Source organism: Felis catus, chromosome C1 (assembly GCF_018350175.1).
Source record: "Felis catus isolate Fca126 chromosome C1, F.catus_Fca126_mat1.0, whole genome shotgun sequence".
NCBI classification, from domain to species: domain Eukaryota; kingdom Metazoa; phylum Chordata; class Mammalia; order Carnivora; family Felidae; genus Felis; species Felis catus.
The window spans coordinates 218,293,814-218,314,300 of record NC_058375.1 but is presented as its reverse complement, the minus strand read 5'-3'; the positions used below and the strand labels follow the sequence as shown (position 1 = coordinate 218,314,300).

The window sequence follows — 20,487 nt, the reverse complement described above, 5'->3', positions numbered from 1 at the left end:
GGTTGGTTCAGGAGAGAGGCGTGTCCGTAACACAGAAGTGCAAGTGTAAGGTGAGGCTGCGAGTGCTCGTGCCGGAGCTGCGGCAAGTTCTCCGGGAGACCCGGCAGGACGATGGTGGGGGCGGCTGCGCTAAACAACAGACGGGCGGTGTGGACGGAGCGGCCTTCTGCTGGAAGGAGACGTGATCGAGGGTTTTCACGTTGGAGAGCAGACGTCAACGCCTGGCTCCGGAGCCCCAGGGGACAGGCTCTCTTACCAGGGGCCGGTGCGATCGGGGACTTGACATTGGTGCCAGTGCCCGTTCACCGTCCTGAAAATCCTGGGGCCCTTCAGAATTATGGGAAATATACTCCACCAGAGCCCCGTAGTCAGAATAGCACAGCCTGGATGAGCGCACGTCTGTTCACGACGTGGTTTTCCAAATATTTTAATCTCACCGTTGAGACCCAGGGCTCAGAACAAAAAAAGAGACTCCTTTCAAAATATTAGTGCTCACTGACAACGTACTGGGTCACCCAAGAGCTCCGATGGAGAAGGACAACGAGACGAATACTGTTTTCCTGCCAGCTATCACAGAACCTATTCTGCAGCCCGTGCATCAGGGGGTCGTTTGGACTTTCAAGTCTCTACATTTCATGAGGCTACAAGTGTCATCGTGATTCCTCTGAGGGATCTGGGCAAGGTAAACCGAAACCCTTCCGTCGAGGATTCACCACTCTCTCTGTTTTATATTGAGAACATTCACGATTCACGGGAAGAGGTCAAAATACCAACATTCACCAGAGTTTGGAAGAAGTTGGTTCTAGCCCACACGGACGACGTGGAGGGCCCAAGCCTCCCGTGGAGGAAGCCGCTGCCGATGGGGTGGAAACAGCAAGAGAACCAGAAATGCAAGCGGAGCCTGACGATGGGACTGAACGTGTGGCCGCGGTCTCGGGGGAGATCTTGAACGGAGGAGGGGCTGCTTCTGGGGGAAGTGGTCTCTTGAGGCGGAATCGGCCGCCGGTGACGATGCCGTGAAGACTGTTGACGTGACCACAAAGGATCTGGAAGATGCATACGCTGAGCTGACGGAGCCGTGGCTGTGTTTGAGAGGACGGGCTCCGGTGTCGAACGATTCCTGCTGTGCGTAAAATGGCGTCAGACGGCATCACGTGCCACAGAGAAATCGTTTGTGAGGAGAAGTCATTCGAGGCCACAAACTCCACTGTTGTCTTATTTTGGGGAATTGCCACAGCCACCACCCTGATCAGTCAGCGGCCGTGAACTTCGAGGCAAGATACTCCTCCAGCAAGAGGATTCTAACTCGCTGAGAGCTCAGGTGACAGCAGTTTTTAGCAATAAAGTATTTAAACAACTTTTCTAATGTTTATTTATTTTTGAGAGAGAGAGAGAGAGCATGAACACGGAATGGGCAGAGAGAGAGACAGGGAGACACAGAATCCGAAGCAGGCTCCAGGCTCTGAGCTGTCAGCACAGAGCCCGGTGTGGGGCTCAAACTCATGAACCATGAGATCATGACCTGAGCCAAAGTCGGATGCTCAACCGACTAAGCCACCCAGGTGCCCCATGGACCTGTCCCTTTCTGCTGCTCCAGTGAAAGTAGGAGAAGGGCCTCTGGGAGTGGGGAAGAAGGTTTGGGGTACCCACATCCACAGCAGTGAGCAGAACACAGATGGGTGCTAGCAAGACCCAGAGAGCCAGCCGGCGTCCCAGCAGTGAGAGAAAAAGGCAACGGCCACGGGGTTGGGTCACAATCAGGCCACGTCAGGTACCACAACACATTCAAGGGCTTCCCAATCCCTGCTCTCGGGTTCACTGGTCTCACCAAGTAATCTGGTTTTGGAATTCACACTTACAGAAGTCCACTGACGGACTTCAGGCTGGGACAGGACATTTGCACAGCCTCAAAGATATCAATCTGAAATTTACTAATTATGGTGAAGGTTTCAACCTAGGATCACACATTCTTTCAGGACATGGAGCTGAAGTCCTCTGTCCGAGTGGGGCTGGACTTAGGAGGAACTCGCTTGCAGGGAACAGAGCTGGGGGGGGGGGAAGTACCTGTATGGTGGAGGAACCTGGCAGACCCCCCCCCTTAGCCCAGCGGTCCAGGTCAACACCGTCAGTGATAAGTCGTGTGCCATCATGCATCCCCTGATGTGATGTGAGCAAGAGGGCACTTCACCTCCATGAAATTTTTCCCTCAAATCCATAACCTCAGTGTAACCAGGCAAATCCAGAATGAGAACATTCCACAGAACACCTATCTGCTACTTTCCAGAAGTGCCCAGGTCATGGAAGACGAGGAAAGTAGAGACACCGTCACAGACTGTGGGAGACAAAGGGACAGCGTGACAAGATGCAACGTGGGGTCACCGCATGAATGGATCCTAGGACAGAAAAAAGACTTTGCTCAAAAAACTGGGAAACCCATACAAAGTCTGTGATTTAGTTAACGAAAAACATTGCTCAGGACAGGTTATGACTTCTCTCGAAGATCAGTCTAGCTAAACTTTCTGGGGCAAAGGCACACGTCCGCATTTCTTCATTTCAATTTCCACCTGCATGCCCCTCCAACCACCTTGACCCCACCCTTCCAGATGTTTGCAGTGGCTCCTGGCGTGCACACGGCTCTCCAGAACCACGGCCCGTACGTGAGGTTAAGGTCAGGCAAAGACAGCTATTTTTTGCACCTGGCAGGGTATATTAATAATACACCTAACTTCCTCCAGTCCGAACCCTGTGCCCCAACAGGGAAGCCACACAATAGAATGTTCTGCAAACACGGTCCAAGTTTCTTCAGTCCCTGGGAGAGTGCCATCAACCTCAGGAGCGCTTTCCTGGACACCGTGCATGCCTTTTTAGGGCATGCCAACTCACTGTGCTGGCAGCGGGCAGAGCAACCTAATCGCCCCCACGCCGCCCGATGAAACCAAAGCCCCCTCACCTGGATCACTCAGAGATTTTTTCCAAGTGCACACATAACACGGAGAGTCAACGGAGAAACACAAGAGAGAAAAGGTCACCAAAAACAGGGAGCCGGGAAGAGGGAGCAAACGTCAGGTGACCGGGGCAGGGGCAGAAAGCCGCCTGCTTTTCCTCTCCTTCCATGTCCTATTACATGAAAGGGGACAGGGCGACTCACTGTGCTGGCCCAGATAACCGACCTGCACCCTGCAGAGGCTCAACCCCTGGCCGAATTCGATCCCGCTGGCCATAGCTTTCTGGTAAATCTTCACTCACACATAGGTGACCACTGTTGCTCTCTGGACTCCTGCTCTGGCTTCAAAGTAACTGAAGGTTCACATGTTCCTGAAGTAGGGCTAACGCGACCCATCTGTCCATCCCTCCACGAACTCGCTCGCTCCCTCACCAGAACTGAGTGCGTGCTGTGTGCCCAGAGGCCGCCCCCCGGGGTGGGAGGCCACCCCAGCCTCTTGTCCGGGGAGCGGGGAGGCTCTCAGAAAGGGCATCTTCTCATCAGCGGCCTCGCCAGCCTGAAGGTCATGATAACACTCCTCTCTGTGGCTGAAAGAACTCATCCAGTCCTCGGGCGCTTGGGCAGGAAAAAGCCACAGTGCTCTAATCAGGAATATTAGCGTCAACGCTATTCTCCGGCTCTGTGATCAGACCCCCAGTGGCATCAGCTTATCTGAGGCGGACCTTCTAAGCTTGGGTGTGCATGAGAATCACCTGGAGGGTGGGCTCACCCCCAGAGGCTCTGATTCAGGAGCGGGGACACTGAGAAGCCGCATTCTTGACGCGTTCCAAGTGGCGTGGGTACTGTGTCTGGAGGCCACGGTTTGAGGGCCGTTGATCTGAGGTGCCATCGACCACCCTCAATCCCAGCCCAACGTGCTTTGTCTTCTCAAAGTTGGTCAAGCAACGCAACAGGTACTTACTTCAGAGAGGCTGTAGTGAGCATCCCCAGCTGAGGGGCTGGAACCATCTAGGTGACAGGCTGACCTGAGACCCACCCCCCATGAGGCACCGGTGGTCTTTACACGTTTGCTGTGCAGTTAGCATCCACAGAACGCAAGAGAAGGCAGACAGCCAGAGAGAGGCCTTTACGGCAAGTCCAAGTAAAGGTGGAAGGGTCCAGGCTCTTCTTTTGCTCTTGAGGAAAGGGTTGATCCAGTAACACCCTTTTGTAAGGGACAGGACTCTGCACGTGTGAAGGATAGAAGCCGCTCTCTAGTCGGATGGGGTCTTGTAACACCTACACCTTTCTGGCACTTTGCAGATGGCACACGGGGCCAGACCGTAGGGAACCCGAAGCATGAAGAGACGCCAGTGAAGACTGGAGAAGGCTGGGCCCTGGCTGCCCCCCCAAGTCTGGAAGGTTGGGGGGGTCTGTGGGCGCCATGGTGATGGCGATCCTAGTCTGTTTCCTCCTCCCCTCAAGGACCTGAACGAACTGGAGGTCTGGAAGCCCAGAGGAGGGCGGCCTGCAGACACCGGTTCCAGCACTTCCCCTCCACACTGGTACCTCTCCTGACTCCCACACTAGGCTTGCACCTGCGCCCTCCCCTGCTTCTAGAAGAAAGCAGCATCACCACCAAAAAATATATAGAGAGTGCCCTGCGTAAAGAAAAATGCACAACTCCCAGGGCCAGTGAGCATCTGCTCCAAGTTCAGGAGCAGCTACAAACCAGCCTGAAACATCCAGGTGTTAAGCATCTTTTTTGCACTTTTCTGACAACAATGCCACCGCCATCTTACATTTGCAAAGCCCTTGAGACTTCGCGTGCATTATCTCAAATACTTTCTCCCGTGTGCCCCATGTGAAGGCTGTGAGACAGGCAGCCCCTGGTCCCTCCTTATAGTTAAGGAGGCCAAAGCTGAGTGCGGTTTGTTGCCAGGTACCCAAACCCACCCACTTCCTTAGTTAGGCAGCCTGGAGCCTGAAGCCTAGAGTCTGGAGCTGGAGCCTGGGGCCTGAAGCCTAGAGTCTGGAGGAAAGCCTGGAGCCTGAAGCCTAGAGCAGAGCCTGGAGCCTGGAGTCTGGAGCCTAGAGTAGAGCCTGGAGCCTAGAGCCTGGAACCTAGAACCTGGAGCAGAGCCTGGAACCTGGAGCCTGGAGCCTAGAGCCTAGAGCCTGGGGCCTGGAGCTGGAGCAGAGCCTGGAACCTGGAGTCTGGAGCCTAGAGTGGAGCCTGGAGCCTGGAGCTGGAGCCTGGAACCTGGGGCCTAGAGCCTGGAGCCTGGAGCCTAGAGCCTAGAGCAGAGCCTAGAGCCTGGAGCCTGGAGCCTGGAGCCAAAACCTGGAGCAGAGCCTGGAACCTGGAGCCTAGAGCCTAGAGCTTAGAGCCTGGAGCCTGGAGTCTGGAGCCTAGAGTGGAGCCTGGAGCCTGGAGCCTAGAGCCTAGAGCCTAGAGCAGAGCCTGGAGCCTGGAGCCTAGAGCCTAGAGCAGAGCCTGGAGTTGGAGCCTGGAGCCTGCAGCTGAGGGTGGGAGCCAAGCCTCTGTCTTTCCGTCTGGATCTCTTTTAATGTGGGTGGCAGGCAAGTGGCCACTGAACACAGGTGATCTGTGGCCACACCACCTTTGCCTCGTTTCAGAGGGGTGTGTAGGGGAGACGTGGGGGTCCTAATGAGCGGCAGGAGTCCCTGTCCCGAGCGTCACGTGTGTATCCCCTCATCTGGTCCTCGTGACCATACATCATCACCTCCACTTTAGAGATGGGAACGCCGAGGGGCCGTGTGGATTGTCCGAGGTGGCAAAGTCAGAAAATGGGGACATCAGACCACAGACCCAGGTCTTCTGACCCAGAGTCCAACTCTGACCCTCTATGTTGTGTTTTCGTACGGGCATACAAAATACCTCCAATCGTGGGAATCAGTAGGAAATTTTATTTCGCTGGTTTCTGGGGGATTTCCCACAATGCCATCCACCTTACTGAAAGCACCCACCGTGCCAAGAAACCCAAAACCGACTAACACAGACGTGGCTTCGGCGGCAGAGTTCAGCGTGGCCCCGGGACAGCTGTGGCCTCTTGCCGATCAAGTCTGACCAGCTTATCGATATGGAGACGGAACAATTCTATCTCCTGACCTACGGTGACAGCTGATGAGGTTTCGGGATTTAGGGGGTTATCCGTGAAAGCCAGTCTGTGTAATCCACACATGGATCCTGACAGAGGCAGCCCCAACTACCCGCAGAGAAAGACCACATCCACAGGTTTTCGTATTAGTGAGGAGAGCAGTCCCACCACACCGCCGAGGAATTCTTGTTTGAGCTTCGACCGGGTTCATTCAGGAGGTGGTTCCTGAGTGACTCCTGGAGGCCGGGTTTGGGGGTCCCCCGGAGATGGGGCCTGGTGCAGCCCCCTGAGAGCACATCGTCTGATGGGGAGACTAGAGCCACTAAAAGGAAACAGCGACCCAGGGGACGAGTGTGACAGGAGGAGTGGGGGGCACTAGGTGCACATCTCGGGCCTGGGGCGGGAGCCGCACAGGCCGCGAGGCTTCTCAGGAGGAGGGGGAGGTGAGGGGGAGCGTATTGAGCACTGGCTGGGGAGGCCCCTTCTCAGGAGCCCCCCCACCGACCCCTGTCTTCGTCCTACAGACGAGGAATTAAAGCTTCCAGACAGCGAAGGACCACGTCCCAGACCCGGCGAGCCACAGAGCTGCCCCTTCTACGTCTCCTAAAGAAAGAAACCATCCACAGAGAACACGGCACGGGCCTAAGGAAGGAAGCCTGACCCTGTCTATGAAGTCCTCCTGGGGCCGAGTGTATCCTCACTCGGAATAACTCAAAAATCTTAAGGAGCTGGATACAAAACCGAATAAACAGAATTAATCATAACTACACAAGCGATGGCGTTTATTACGTGCGTCAAAAAAGGGACAACAGGCCCCCGATGGCGTCACGTGTGCTAAGCCCCGTGTCAGCAAAGCAAGACTCAGCCCCCGACCGAACTGTGGTTCCGGCCTCTGTCGGGAGCGTGGCCTCAGCTGGTGGTGGTAGCTCAGCACTGGGAAGTGACCTGCCGGAAGGATCCCTGCCGCCTCCACGCGAAGGCGGCCTTGCCTGAGACAATCCCGTCTCTTTGCCAGAGACTTCCTTTTCCCGCCCCTTCTGCCTAGACAAGCCGGCTTTGTTCAGCTATTCAGAGCTCCTTTCTACTTGCAGAGGGCGCTGCCCATTCATGAACGGCAGCATGAAGCTGGTTAGATCTTCAAACGACTCAGTCGGATTTTTGTTTTAACTTAAGTTTGTTTATTTTCGAGAGAGAGAGAGAGACAGAGCACAAGTGGGGGAGCACAAGTGGGGGAGGGACAGAGAGAGAGGGAGACACGGAATCCGAAGCAGGCTCCGGGCTCCGAGCTGTCAGCACGGAGCCCGATGTGGGGCTCGAGCCCATAAACCCCAAGATCATGACCTGAGCCGAAGTCGGACGCTTCGCAGACTGAGCCACCCGGGGGCTCCCCCCCTTACAACTTTGCCACGTGATGTCATTTTAACAGGTCAGTAACTGGATGGTCTGGGGTCCGGCCTGCCAGTGTGCCAGGCGGTGCACCCGCTCTGTTTACCACTCAGTATAATTATGAACGACCGCGTCCCATTTGGGGAAAGTTGGAAAAATCTTTATGAAAGAAAAAATACACTAAAGTAGTGACACTGTTCATCAAACCAAACCAAAAAAAAAAAAAAAAACACCCAAAAAACAAAAACAAAACAAAACAAAAACAAACCACGCACTAAATATCCAAGTGGAAAAGACCTATGAAGCCGAAAGGAATCCTAACGGTGAATTTTCAGTTGGCGAGAGCGACAGCTTACCGTGTCTTCCTTCACAAATCGTACGTGACAGTGGAGGCCGGAGGTCTAAGCCACGGAGGGGAATATGACCGACACAGAACATTAACATGTAATACTCCAGCCTCACCCCTGTAGCCTGAGGGTCCCCGCACGCCCTCAGGCCAAGGGAATGGAGAGGGCAGAGGGCGGAAGAGTGTTGGGACGCTGCCGATTTTCTGTCCCCGGGAGAAGAATGGAGACACACAGGCTGCAGGGCGCTTTCTCAAGAACAAGTGTCGTGCAGGGCGCGGCCATGGCGCCAGGGCACCGGGCAGGGGCCCTGCACAGGACCACAGTCTAGGGATCTAGTTGAAGGAGTTCAGCTGCGAACAGCGAAGCAACGTGCCTTTTAGGAGACGCGGGGACGGGGCGCCTGGGTGGCTCAGTCGGTGGAGGAGGTACGGGGACAATTGTAACCCCGTGGAAATGTGCCGTGGCTGGTCCTCCTGCTGCCCCCTCCCGGCCCCCTTCTCCAGGGGGACCCTGGTGGGCCACCGGCACCGCCCCCGCCGGCAAGGCTGAGGTGTGGTCTCCCCCATCCCTCCTCCTGCAGCACACCTGGGATTTCGAGGGAGGGAGCCGAGCAGGCAGGTGCACTGGGGAGGTCTGGCTCTCACGGGACCATGTGGCAGCGCGGGCTCCCCGTCGTCTGGGGGCCCCAGGCCGGACGGGAGCATCATTCCAGGCCTAGCCACTTCCTGTCCTGATGCCCCTCCCAGGCTGCTCTCCTTCTCCCAGCCAGCGGGCACCCACGGAAATGCCACCCTCAGGTGACAGGGCGACGGCAGACTCACCGGAGCAAGGGCCTGGCTCTGCGTCCAGGCAGCTCCTGGCAGCGACGCCCCCGTCCTCAGTCTCCCCAGCACGAAGCCAGCAGGCACGAGGCAGAGCCAGTGCGGGACGTGACCCCCAATGGCCGGAACGCCGGCCCTGGTGCTGCGCGACCTCTGGGCCCGGCGGCTCTCAGCAGCGGCCTTGTGGACACCACGCTATCCCTGGCGTGCCTGAGCCATGGCCTCGGGCCTTTTCCTGGAGGGAAAGGCAAGTCTCGGCTGCCCCAGCCGACTCAATTCCTGCATCCCAGCGCCGTGGCCCAGCGGAGCAAGGCTTGACGTGACCCGTGTTGGCCTGAAGCATACCCGAGGTTGGCGGGAAAAGGGATCTCCGATGGGCAGAAAGGAGCCACTCGGCCCTGTAGGATTTTTCACTCAAAAGATCGCTCTCACCAGCTCCCACCTTCATGCCCACCCACCTTCCCTGGGGAGCAAGGAGTTCCTGCCGAAGGAGGAGAGAATTCAAGGTCTGTTCCGGTGCCCGCCTTGTAGACTCTCCACACCCTCCCGGCCCCCGCACCCACTCGAGCGCACTCTGGAACACGGCGAAGAGTCACCGAATTTGCAGCTGATGTCCCAGCTTCCTGAGTCCGCAGCTGCTCCCAGGACCTTCCACCCGGGCCCTCCAGGGCATGATGCACCTGCTGACTTCTGGGAGCGGGAGATGGGGAAACTGGGCCCAGAGCAGGGGTGGGCCAGCCCGTGTTCCCTGCCCCCACAGAGCAACGGGGCCCAGGGTCAGGGCTGAGCGAAGGTCGGGTTTGCGGGGCCGAGGCGAGCGGGGCTCAGCTCAGCCACGGAGCTGGGGCGGTGGTAGGAAAATGCCAAACATGCTTCTCCATGGGCCGTCTCGTCCCCAGGGCACCTGCCAACGTCTGGGCCACTTTGTTTGTCACCCAGGGGAAAAGCCAGGGATGCTGTTAAATCTACAACACACAGGGCCGTCTTTCCCCCGGCGGAGAGCTGTTCCCCGAATGTCTGAATGTCCGCAGTGTGGAGGCCGGGAAACCCCTTACAAGAAAAGTAAGAGAAAGAATGTGAGAAACCGAGACGACAGGGGAGGGCCGTGAGGCCACCGCTTCATGTGACAAATGGGCAGGTAATTGAGTGGCTCCTGAGAGGTCAGGTAAGCCTGGAGATACACCACGCGGGACAAGGCCAGGTGGGGTGGCCATGGTCTCCAGCGTGGGGACCGCGGCCCCGAGGAGTCGCTGTCCGACAGCCTGGAAAGTCTGCTGGCATCTTGCTCTTAATCCTCAAATTCAAGGCCAAGAAGCAAAAACGCTGCTGAAAACAGAGGGTCCTTTGCGTCCCCCTGTTCAGCTGCACACGTGCTCTGGATTTTACGGGAGCCGCAGGGTCGTGGCGCTGAAGACACGTGTGTCGCTGAAGTGGCCGATGTCTGTGCGCTCACTCAGAGTCACCAACCAGCCCCAGGGCCGTCGGTGACCCTGCACGCGGGGACCCGCCTTCCTGGGGTTTCCGTTCCTACGGTCTGCTCTCCCTCCTCTCGGCCACCTCCTGGGAAGGGGGTGCTGCACCCCCACCCCTGGAAGAGCAGTTCTGGACACGTCCTGGCCAGTCAAGTGCCCCCACTGTCTCTTTCCGGAGGTGGACACAGCCACCAGAAGGCAGAAAACCACCGGGGCTCAGTTAGCACCCACCGTGTACCAGGCCACCTGCCCTGCGTTTCCCAGGCACAACTTGTGACTCTAACCATGGGGCTCAGATGTGATAAGCTGTCTGCGGTCCCCCAACTTAAGAAGGCTGATGGTGCTCCTTCCATGGAGACACCCGTCCATGGAGTGTCCATGGAGACTTCCGTCCATGGAGACACCGTCCATGGAGACTTCCGGCAGTCGGCCGGTCCTGCCCCCACGCCCCCGGTACGCTCCTCCTCGGCGCCTGGCCACGAGTGACACGGAGCCCTGTTGTGCATTACAGAACACACCTCTATCACGCTGTATTACAACAGAGAATAAATCACTGCTCTGAACCTCTGCTGCCAATCCGGTGGCCACTAGCCGCAGTGGCTACTGAAATGCAAACGAATTAAAATGAACACTTAAGATGCAGTTCCTCACTGGCACAGGCCACATTTCAGGTGCTCAGCTGCCACATGGGGCTAGAGGCCACCACGTACACAGCACGGAGACGGAGCGCTGCCCTCGCTGCGGAAAGTCCTAGCAACCAGCCCTGCTCTGGATGGTGTTAAAATACACCTGGGGTAACTTAAAGCAGTATCCTAGGGCATCCAGGGTAGAGACACAACAGATGTTCAGTCAGCGTGGAAACTGAATCTTTCTGTCAACCTGGAAACGTCCGCGTCTTCCCCTATGCCTAAGAGATTTCATAAAAGAAAGTGAAAAAGAAAATTAAGTCAAGGATGATGGCTTAAAAAAATAGATAAACTTATGAGATGGCGCTTAAGAGCAAAACAAAACGTTAGACCCTGTAGGTTTCTATCATCACGACCACGGTGTGATTTTTCATTTACTCCCCCAAGCCAAGAAGTGGGTGGAAGCATTGCAATGCAATACTCCAGGGGAGGCCCTGAGCAGCTCTGGCTCTTACGTACTTGCTGATCCAAGAGTTTACCCACTGCCAAGACCATATCACATTCTGCCTACCTAAACTCTCCAGGTATCTCATAGTTGTTTCATGGCTCAGATTTTAGAGAGTGTTCCAAACAAGTAAGTGAATTATCCTTGACGGGTAAAGCTATGACAATTTTATTTCTATAACTCCCTTTGTTTGCTCACCTAATTTGATACCTTATTCTACTCTCAGTAAAAGAATATCATAATGACCAGTTCCCTTGTCCAGGCTGTAGGGACATTAGAGATTACGCTGTCCTGTTATAAATCTCGGATTAATTTTCAACGTTCTTCTCAATCCTTAATCAAAAACAAAACTCTACCTATGGGAACCAACTTACAGAGGTCTGGTTTGATAGCATTAAGCAACATTTCCTTCCAATACTGACACTGTCCAGGGCACTGGCCTTGCAGACCAGGGACCTGAGCTCCAATCCAGGCTGTGTGCCTGTGCCCTGAGGAGCTACTTAATGCCCGGTGTCAGCACTTCAGCCGCCCCGCTGCACCCCCAATGGTGTCCTGGTCCCATCTTGTGCCATGTCACCTCCTGGCCTTTGCCCAAATTGTTCTCATAATGTTTTAGTGCCTCATTCTCTGAGTGGATAGCCAAGGATCACCACACATCTGCAAGAGGCTTTAAGATAAAAGAGGCTGCAACAAAGGACAAAAAGAAACAGACCATAACACAGCGGACAAAAAAAAGAAAAAAAGTTTTGGAGAAAACAACAATAACAAATTAATATCCTCAGAATGACAAGAAAACGTGCTACATTTGAGAGTCAGAGACAATGCCATAAAAAGGGAACCAAGAATAACAGCCAAAAAAAAAAAACCCACCTTTTTGAAATGACATATAGAGTAGATAAGTTTAGTAGAAGGAGTGGAAGAATACAGTTGAGTAATCTCCCACAAAGTATCACCAAGAGAAAAAAGCCAGAGAATGGGAATGAAAAGGAAGTTATTCTCAACAAAGGAGCTGCTGTAAAAGAGACCGAGGAAACGATGGAGAAGGGAAAATTCAGAACATTCCCCAGAATTTTAGGATACATGTTTTTCAGATCCAACGAACCCAATGAATGCTCAATATATGGGGGGTGGGGGGATCCAGAACGCTAAAGATCAAGAGAAGGTTCTAAAAGCTTCTAGAGAGTAAAAGCAGAGATCATACAAGATACTGAAAATACACAACGCATCAAAATTCTCAAAGCAATCCTGAAAGCTGGAATAAAATGGGAAAAAATTCTTAAATTATGGTAGAAAATAGCTTTTAATTTTACTTTCTTAGGAACTATTAGTTTATTTCATTGAAGAGGCAAGGCAGTCACATGGTTCCATGTCCAAAGTGTATGAAAAGTTACACTTGATAAATCTGCTTCCACTCACATCCACACTCCATTTGCTCTGCAAGCTTTTTTCACCCAAATGCGGAGAAATCCCCACCCTTCTCACATAAGGGACTGCGTGCTATTTTCGCTTTCTGCACATTGCTTCTTTCAGTTAACAATGCATGCTGGAAATAATTTCAAAGAATACATAGAGATCTTTGTCATTCTTTGGAGAATTATTTTTAACCTAGAACTCTAGAGTCAGCCAAACTATCAGTCGAGTATGAAGGTAGAATAGTCCTTTTCGGACACGTGGACGCTTAGGAAGGGCCACCAAAGGACGAAGGACGCGTTCCAGCAAAATGAGATAGTAATGCAAGGAAGAAGACGATATAGAATCTGGCAAAGAGGGATCCAACAACAACTGAACAGTGGCAAGAGAAACGCAAAGAGTCGTGGTCAAGGGACATGACCAACAAGTCCTGAGAGCGCCTGGAGCAGACTAGGGGAGTGGACAGACATCTGGGGGAGGGGGTCGAGTCCCAGAAGAGAGAATGAAGGGGAAATGGTAGATCGTCTGGTTTGTTGAATCACACAGGAAATAGTATCGTGAGGGGCTCTGTCGAAAAGGTGTTGAAGAACTGGCTATGACAGACACGTAGACAGAAACGCAATTGAAAAAAACAAAAAAACAAATCATTAACTCCAGAAAAGGCAGAAAGCTGTCCAAGGACAGAAACGTTACAGCGCCACACGGTGCGTGACATCACTGTCACCACCAGCCTCTCCTGCACCTGGGGCTCGTGCTGAGTGAGGTCTTCTCACGAAATAGCTCCTTTGCCCTCTTAAACCCCTTGCGGGAAGTGCACTCGAAACTTTCCCACCTTATGTGCGGGGCACCTGGGCCACAAGGTGAAGTAACCACAGAGCACGTGGCAGGGCCAGGACTCAAGCCCAGGAATCTGACCCCAGTCGCATTATCCTCTTTAGCAGTCCGTTGTCCTACGACATAACCCCGAACACGACAATTGTGGTGTGACAATGTGGAGGGAGGAGAGCGGGGCCCAGCAACCCCCCCCCCCCCAGCCAGGAAGCCGGCACTTAGTGTCCACGCTTGGAAAATCGATAGAGTGCACACGTGTATTATTTATAGACACGGAGCTAATCGCCAGATCATTCAGGGTCTTGTCAGGCCATTGAGAACTTGGCCTTGATGGGGTGATATGAGAAGCTGTTGGAGAGTTTTAATTAGAGAAGTGACATGATCTGACATATTTTAAAAGGATCACCCAGCTGCTGTGTGGAGAATGGCCTGAGAATGTGGGACACGGGCAAAACATAGATTACCTTCAATAAACAGGACGGTTTAGGAGTCGAGACAATGCAAAAGGACAATGCAAAAGGAGGGGTAGTGGGGGGAGAAGAGTACCGACCCTCCCGTGAAATGTCACGCCTGGTGGCCAGAGGTCAGCTGGGGACAAGAGTCCCAGAGATGGGAAGCGAGTGGGTGTGACTTCAGGACACCATGGGCCACGGGGCCTTGGCTGGAGCCAAGACATCGATCCAGGAAGTGGGGGCAGCCTGGGGGTCGAACTGGCACCTTCCTGGCTACCTTGGGCCGGTCCCTTAGCACCTCTGAGTCTGTCTCTGTCAAACAGAGACATACTCTAAACTCTGCTCCTGGGGTTTGATGTAACTATGGGGGAAGCTTCTGGGAGCATCTAGCAGCCCGCAGGCCTCACAAGCCACCTCCGCTCCCACCTCCGCCCTTCCCAATCCTGTTCCCTGACGAGGCGCACGATCCACAGCCTCGGCTGGAATCCGGGTCCCCTGATTTCCCACCCGCCGGGCCATCTCTGTGTGTCACCCACATACAAGTCGCAGCCCCTAAGCGGGACGCCGGTGAATCACGAGAGTCGCCCAGAAAAGGGAGAGGGAGACAGCTGGCTCTCTGACAGAAATAGCTGTGGGGCGGGGCCCGCAAGCCATCGGGGACCCGCAGGCCCGTCCGCAGCTGAGTTCCTGATCCCACGTCCAACCGGAACCATCTCGTTGGGACTCACCGAGACAGGCCACGGTCACGGGCTCAGTGTGTGCACCCCCTGACGGCCCAGACTTGGTGATGAAAATCCCCCCGGACGCCTGTCTTGTCACACTCCTGATGCCCTCTGCTGACACACGGGGATGTGCGTGTCTGTCTCAGGAAGAAGAGCCCCGGAAGGGTCTGGGGTTACTCCTCAGCGGCCGCGTTAGAATTGGGGGTTCTTCCCGCAGGACAGCCTGTGCCGCGCCGGGCATCCGACCCCCTCGCCCCTTCCCACCCCCTGGAAGAAGGGGACACGACAATGTCACCTGGGAAAAAGGCATGAGGGAGACAGTTCAAACGACAGGAAACAGGCTGTAGCAACAAGACCACGTTCGGGTAAACGCTGGGCTAGGTGTGGTCTCACCTGAGGGCAGGGGAGCGGAGCAAGGGGCCAGGGGTGTGTGTCAGGCCCGCTGGGCTCACTCCCGGACGGCACCGGCCCAGAGGAGCCAGAGGGAGGTGAGGCCCCAAACTGAGCCCGATTTCCAGGACCGTTCTGGAAAAGAACTTGTGTGCCCAACCCCCAGCTTGGCTTGAGGCTGGAGGAGAAAAGGGACAGGGTCCCTCAAGACAAGCGGACTTAGGAAGGCTATTTGGGGAAGCAAGGGGTGAGGGGGGCTGGGCAGTAAACTGAAAGGAGGATTTAGGATGAGAATATCCTGCATTTACAGAACTACCCAGAATGAAGCCCGGGGTTGTCCTAAGCTGGGGTCCCCGGAAGCAGAGCCTGAGGCAGGGATTTGCATGCGGGTATGTATCCACAGGCAGCAGAAGAGGGGTGAGGGGAGCTGCGGGGCAGGGGCAGGAGGAGGCCTCCGCGGGAGTGTGCCCTCAGCCCCGTCCCACGGGGAGCTCTGGAGCAGAGTTAGCTCCACCTTGAAGCAAGGGGAGGGGACCCTGACACCCTCGGTCAACAGCTGCAGCTGCCCCAGGGGTGGGGGGTGTCATACCCCCACCCCCACAGTGACTCCTATGTGGTCAGGGGCACCTTTCTAGTGAAGGGGCAGCTGTGAACCCCCAGGAGCCACACTCACAGGCCAGGGAGTCAACACCCCCCCCCCCGATAAGAGGGATCTGAGCCCCTATAGGCATCGTGTGCCCAAGGGTCAGTCTCAGAGAAGAGGCTCTGGGGACAGTCAAGGAGAGGGCACCGTGCCGTGAGTGAGGAAGAGAAGGGGACAAGGGTCTGTGTGGCCGCAGGGGGATGACTCATTCACCGCCTTGGTGAAAGGGCCCCCAAGTCCATTTCTCATACAGCTTGCCTGTGATTTTTAAAAACCTTTCTTTCAATGTTTATTTATTTTTGAGAGACAGAGAGAGGGAGAGACAGAGCTTGAGCGGGGGAGGGCAGAGAGAGAGGGAGACCCAGAATCCGAAGCAGGCTCCGGGCTCCGAGCCGTCAGCACGGAGCCCGACGCGGGGCTCGAACTCGTGACCCACGAGATCACGACCCGAGCCGAAGTCGGACACTCAGCCGGCTGAGCCCCGCCGGCGCCCCGATTTCCTTTTTCAATTTTTCTGTTGCTGTTATTCTCCTTTCGAGAGGATACTCTGAATTGCCCCAGGCACCTGGAGAGCAGTATCCTCCCCCTCAGCGGCAGGGCGCTGGATGAGAATTTGGGACGCTACCAAAAGCCTTGAGCAGAATGTGAAACGCGGTAGGAGAGAAAAATAGAACTGCTTTCCAAACACCTTTCCCCAGGGTGTGAGAAGCACTGCTCCCGCCCTCAGTGGCAACGAGTGTCTCAAAGTGCTTCCTGGACCTTTTTCCTGACAACATCTTGCCCGAGGTCCACGTCAGGGACAAGCTAGTCGTGCTAATGCATCTACAGTGTTCAAAAGCTACAACTCCATTTACTAGAAACCCGCCTCGGCTGAAACCATAATGCATCTGAAACAGGAGTATGTCAACTGGCCCTGTGTCAGGTCACTGCTTCCGGCACGTACCCAGGAGGGTCCCAACCCCTCGGCCGACCGGGCCCTGCCTGCCCGCTCTCCTTCCCGCACGGTGACCCTGCCAGTGGGCCTCAGGTCACCTCGGGCCAGAATGCTCCTTTTTCTCCAGAAGGCACATTCCTGGACACCCGGCCCACGTCCACCCACCCCCTGCCACCTGCTTAAACCCTCTCCAGTGTTCACTCAGGCCCCCTCGCCTCCCCAAGTGCTTCAGAAGCAGCCAACGTCCCCCGTTGCCAGGATGGGCCTGACGGGTCCTAAGGGAGGACCCCCCCCCCCCCGCCCCACACACCCACGCACAGAGACTAGCGTGGGCTGCTGAGTCAACAGTCCTGGTCACAGTTTGGCTCAGGAGCAGCCAGGGAGCCACGTGGAGATGTGTCACGGAAGATGCTTCTAGATCTCAGGAGAGAGAGACCCGGTGTGCGCTCATGGGGGGGGGGGGGGAAGTCTGGGAACACGGCAGCCAGTCTGCCAGGAGCAAGAGCCTGGAGACGAGGCCATCCGGAAGAGGACAGCCCAGCCTCAAGGTGCTGTGGAGACAAGGGGCCACTGGCGGGGCTGGCCAGGAGTCCAGACCGCAGCCAGTATGTTTCTTCTTGCGGAGGCCAGTCCAGGTCAGGGTTTCTGTCACTTCCAGAAAAACCTCAAAATGCCATTTCCTCCAGGAAGCCGCCTCTGATTGCCATCCCTAGTCCCATCAGTAAACTGGAACTCTCATTTCCAGATTTTCAGTGCACAATATCCATGCCCTTGTAACGTCAGCTCTCTTCCTGTCTTCTGTTAGAGTTATTGCTCTACAGGTCAGGCCCCTTTCTGACCCAATTCTTTTTTTTTTTTTTAACGTTGTATCTAGTTTTGAGACAGAGAGAGACAAAGCATGAACAGGGGAGGGGCAGAGAGAGAGGGAGACACAGAATCGGAAGCAGGCTCCAGGCTCTGAGCCGTCAGCCCAGAGCCCGATGCGGGGCTCGAACTCACGGACCGCGAGATCGTGACCTGAACTGAAGTCGGACGCTTAACCGACTGAGCCACCCAGGCGCCCCATCTGACCCAATTCTTCGAGGGCAATTCCCTTCAGGTCCATCCCTGAGTCCTACTGTCCCTGGGACAGAAGTCTGGAGAGCATGGCACGTATCTGCTGAATCGAACAAATAAGAAGGAGCCAAACTTACGACACTTTTGTTAACTTTTAGCACAAGTCTCAAGAACTCCGTGGTGAACAGATACTCGCCATTTGAATCCCGGTTTTAATTTCCACAGTTGGGCCCTAGAATTCAATTTGTAGCAAAACAGAAAATGTAGCACCTGCTTCTCCCAACATTACAGATACATGCCACTCAGCACTTGTAACAGCCCCATCTGTGGCTTTAATGGGAGGATAGGTGGGAAGATCTCACATTGACCTAGTTACTCACCAACAGCCAAAGCGCATTTCTTCTCCCCATTTCAGAGACGAGAAGACAGAGGCTGAAAGGGGTTGAGTAACTCACTTCCCTGGGATCACATAGCTCCTCCGGGGGGACGTGTGTGCGGTTTCACAGCCCAGGTCTGACGCCCAGGCCTGAACCTGTCACTGCCATCTGCGTCTCCCCGGCTGGGGGGCAGGACCACGGGTTCCCGGTCTTCAGGACCTCAAGGGTGTCAACCCAAAGAGCATCCCCAGCCTTTCCTTCCAAACCAAAGCAGCAGATACCAGGCAGACCTAGCGAGCGCTCAGTCTTCTGTTCCTTTGTCCATAAGCAGCCACGGAAAGACAAGGCCGAGACCACCAGTCCCCCCCGGCCTCCCAGAGAACACTTGCTTGGTCTTTCGGTCAAATACACACATAAGTGACACTCCTCACAGCAGTGGGGATTATATTCAGGCTACTACTTTTAGCCAACGTCTTTATTTAGCCGAACGTACTTTAAGCTCCTGGTACTTCTTTTGTTTGTTAATTACTGCAACACACTCAGGAGCTTGTACCACACGCCTGACTCTGTGCGGAGCTCTGGGGATACAAAAGGGAGTGAGATACGGCCTGCCTGTGTGTCACCTCCTACGGGGAGAACAAATTATGCCGAGGCGAAGTGACCTCCACACCAGGTGCAGGGAAGCAAGAGTGACAGGAGCCTGGGGGAGGCAGGGAGACTTCTGCCTGCCGCGATCTGGGCTCACAGAGGACACAAATCTCCAGTGGGTTTTAAGGCATGAAGAGGAGTTTGCCCGGAAAGCCCTTTTCCTTTTCACACAGAGGAAAACCAAAGTCTTTATCCATTTCGGTATTCAACCAACACCGCTGGATAGCCACGTGCCCGTCAACGCCAAATCGGGTATTTGCAAACCGAAAACACCTAAGAACGGGTCATAGAGCAGACCTCAGTGAACAGCTGACAGAGGCGACCAGAGCCCGCAGCCTGAATGGCTTGGGAGTTTTTCCACGTGAGGCCAGTGCTGTGCAGACTAAGTCCACATCCTAACAGAACCCTTGGGAGGGAGTACATGGGGGGGGGGGGAGGGGATGAACTGTACCTGCATATACAGTCTTCGTAGTTAGCATTTACACGGGACACAATCCCCAGGTAGCAAGTTTCTTTGTCACCGGGGCCCAGGGAACGGGCCCCCTTCCCCAGGGAGCTGCCACGGCCCATCTGCCCTGCAACTTTCCAGTGTCATTGGTTAGTTTAACCTAAAGGTTGGACCGTTGCGGGGAACGGCGCGGACGGGGACAGACAGGCACACAGCGTCCCTTCATTTGCCACGCTTAAAGTTCATCACCAGCCGTTCCAATAAACTGCCCAGGAAACTTGGAGGAAAACCTCTCCGTGCGCCTGGACCCGCTTTCGGGCTCGGTCCAGAGACAAGATTCACAGAGACCACGCTCATGCCGGAGCTGCACCTGCGTGTCAATCGACGGCCAGTGGTCGCGGACATGAACCAGGCCGTTTCGCCAGGGCCATGTGGCCTCCGGGGACCGTCCACCGGCCTCCGGGGTCGGCCCGCTCCACCCCCACGAGGCCGCGCGACCGAGCGGGGCGCTCGCTCCCCGACCCCGCGGGCCCCGGCGGTGGGGAGGGTCCTGAGCCGCCGGCCCCAGCGCCGCTCCCCGAGGGGCACCGCGGCCCCGGGCGTGGGGGAGGGGTCGGCGTCGCCGATTCGTCCCCGGGGCCCGGAGGACCCGCGCCCCGCCCGCGCCGCCGCGGACGGACCGAGCGACCCACCGACCGGGGCGCGACCGCCGCGGAGGCGCCCCCGGCCGCCCCCGGCCGCCCCCCGACCCCCGGCCCCCGGCCCCGCCGGCCGCCTACCTCGCGCGCGATCTGGTTCAGCGCGTCGTCCTCCGCCGTCAGCCGCTCCCGGTTGGGGAGCCGCTTGCGCCCCGAGCCCTGCGTGCCCATGTCCATCGGCCGCGCCGCCCGCTGCCGCCGCTCGCGCCCCTCTCGGGCCGGCCCCGCTCCGCCCCTCCCTCCGCCGCGGCGTCATGGCGTCAGCGGGCGCGGGCCGGGGACGCGGGGACACGCCGGAGGGGGGCACACGGGGGCCGGGGGCGCGGGGACACGCCGGAGGAGGGGACACGCCAGAGGAGGGGGGAGACACCCCGGAGGGGAGGGACACAGGGGCCGGGGGCGCGGGGACACGCCGGAGGAGGGGGGGACACGCCGGAGGGGAGGGACACGGGGGGCCGGGGGCGCGGGGACAAGCCGGAGGAGGGGGGGACACGCCGGAGGGGAGGGACACGGGGGCCGGGGACGCGGGGACACGCCGGAGGAGGGGGGGGACACGCCGGAGGGGGGCACACGGGGGCTGGGGGCGCGGGAACACGCCGGAGGGGGGGACACGCCAGAGGAGGGGGGAGACACCCCGGAGGGGAGGGACACGGGGGCCGGGGGCGCGGGGACACGC

At 56.3% G+C, this 20,487-nt stretch overlaps 1 protein-coding gene across 43 annotated transcripts in view; it reads right to left on the bottom strand.

Annotated features, from left to right (window-relative positions):
* LRRFIP1 (LRR binding FLII interacting protein 1) overlaps positions 1-20,038 on the bottom strand; it is a 140,610-nt gene extending 120,572 nt beyond the window's left edge. For all 43 annotated transcript variants that reach the window (XM_023259899.2, XM_023259902.2, XM_023259900.2 and 40 more), the window contains exon 1: positions 19,893-20,038. In XM_023259899.2, the coding sequence (XP_023115667.1) occupies positions 19,893-19,988 (96 nt within the window). In that variant the 5' untranslated portion in view covers positions 19,989-20,038. The remainder of the gene's footprint in view (positions 1-19,892) is intronic.
* Between the last annotated feature and the right edge of the window lie 449 nt (positions 20,039-20,487).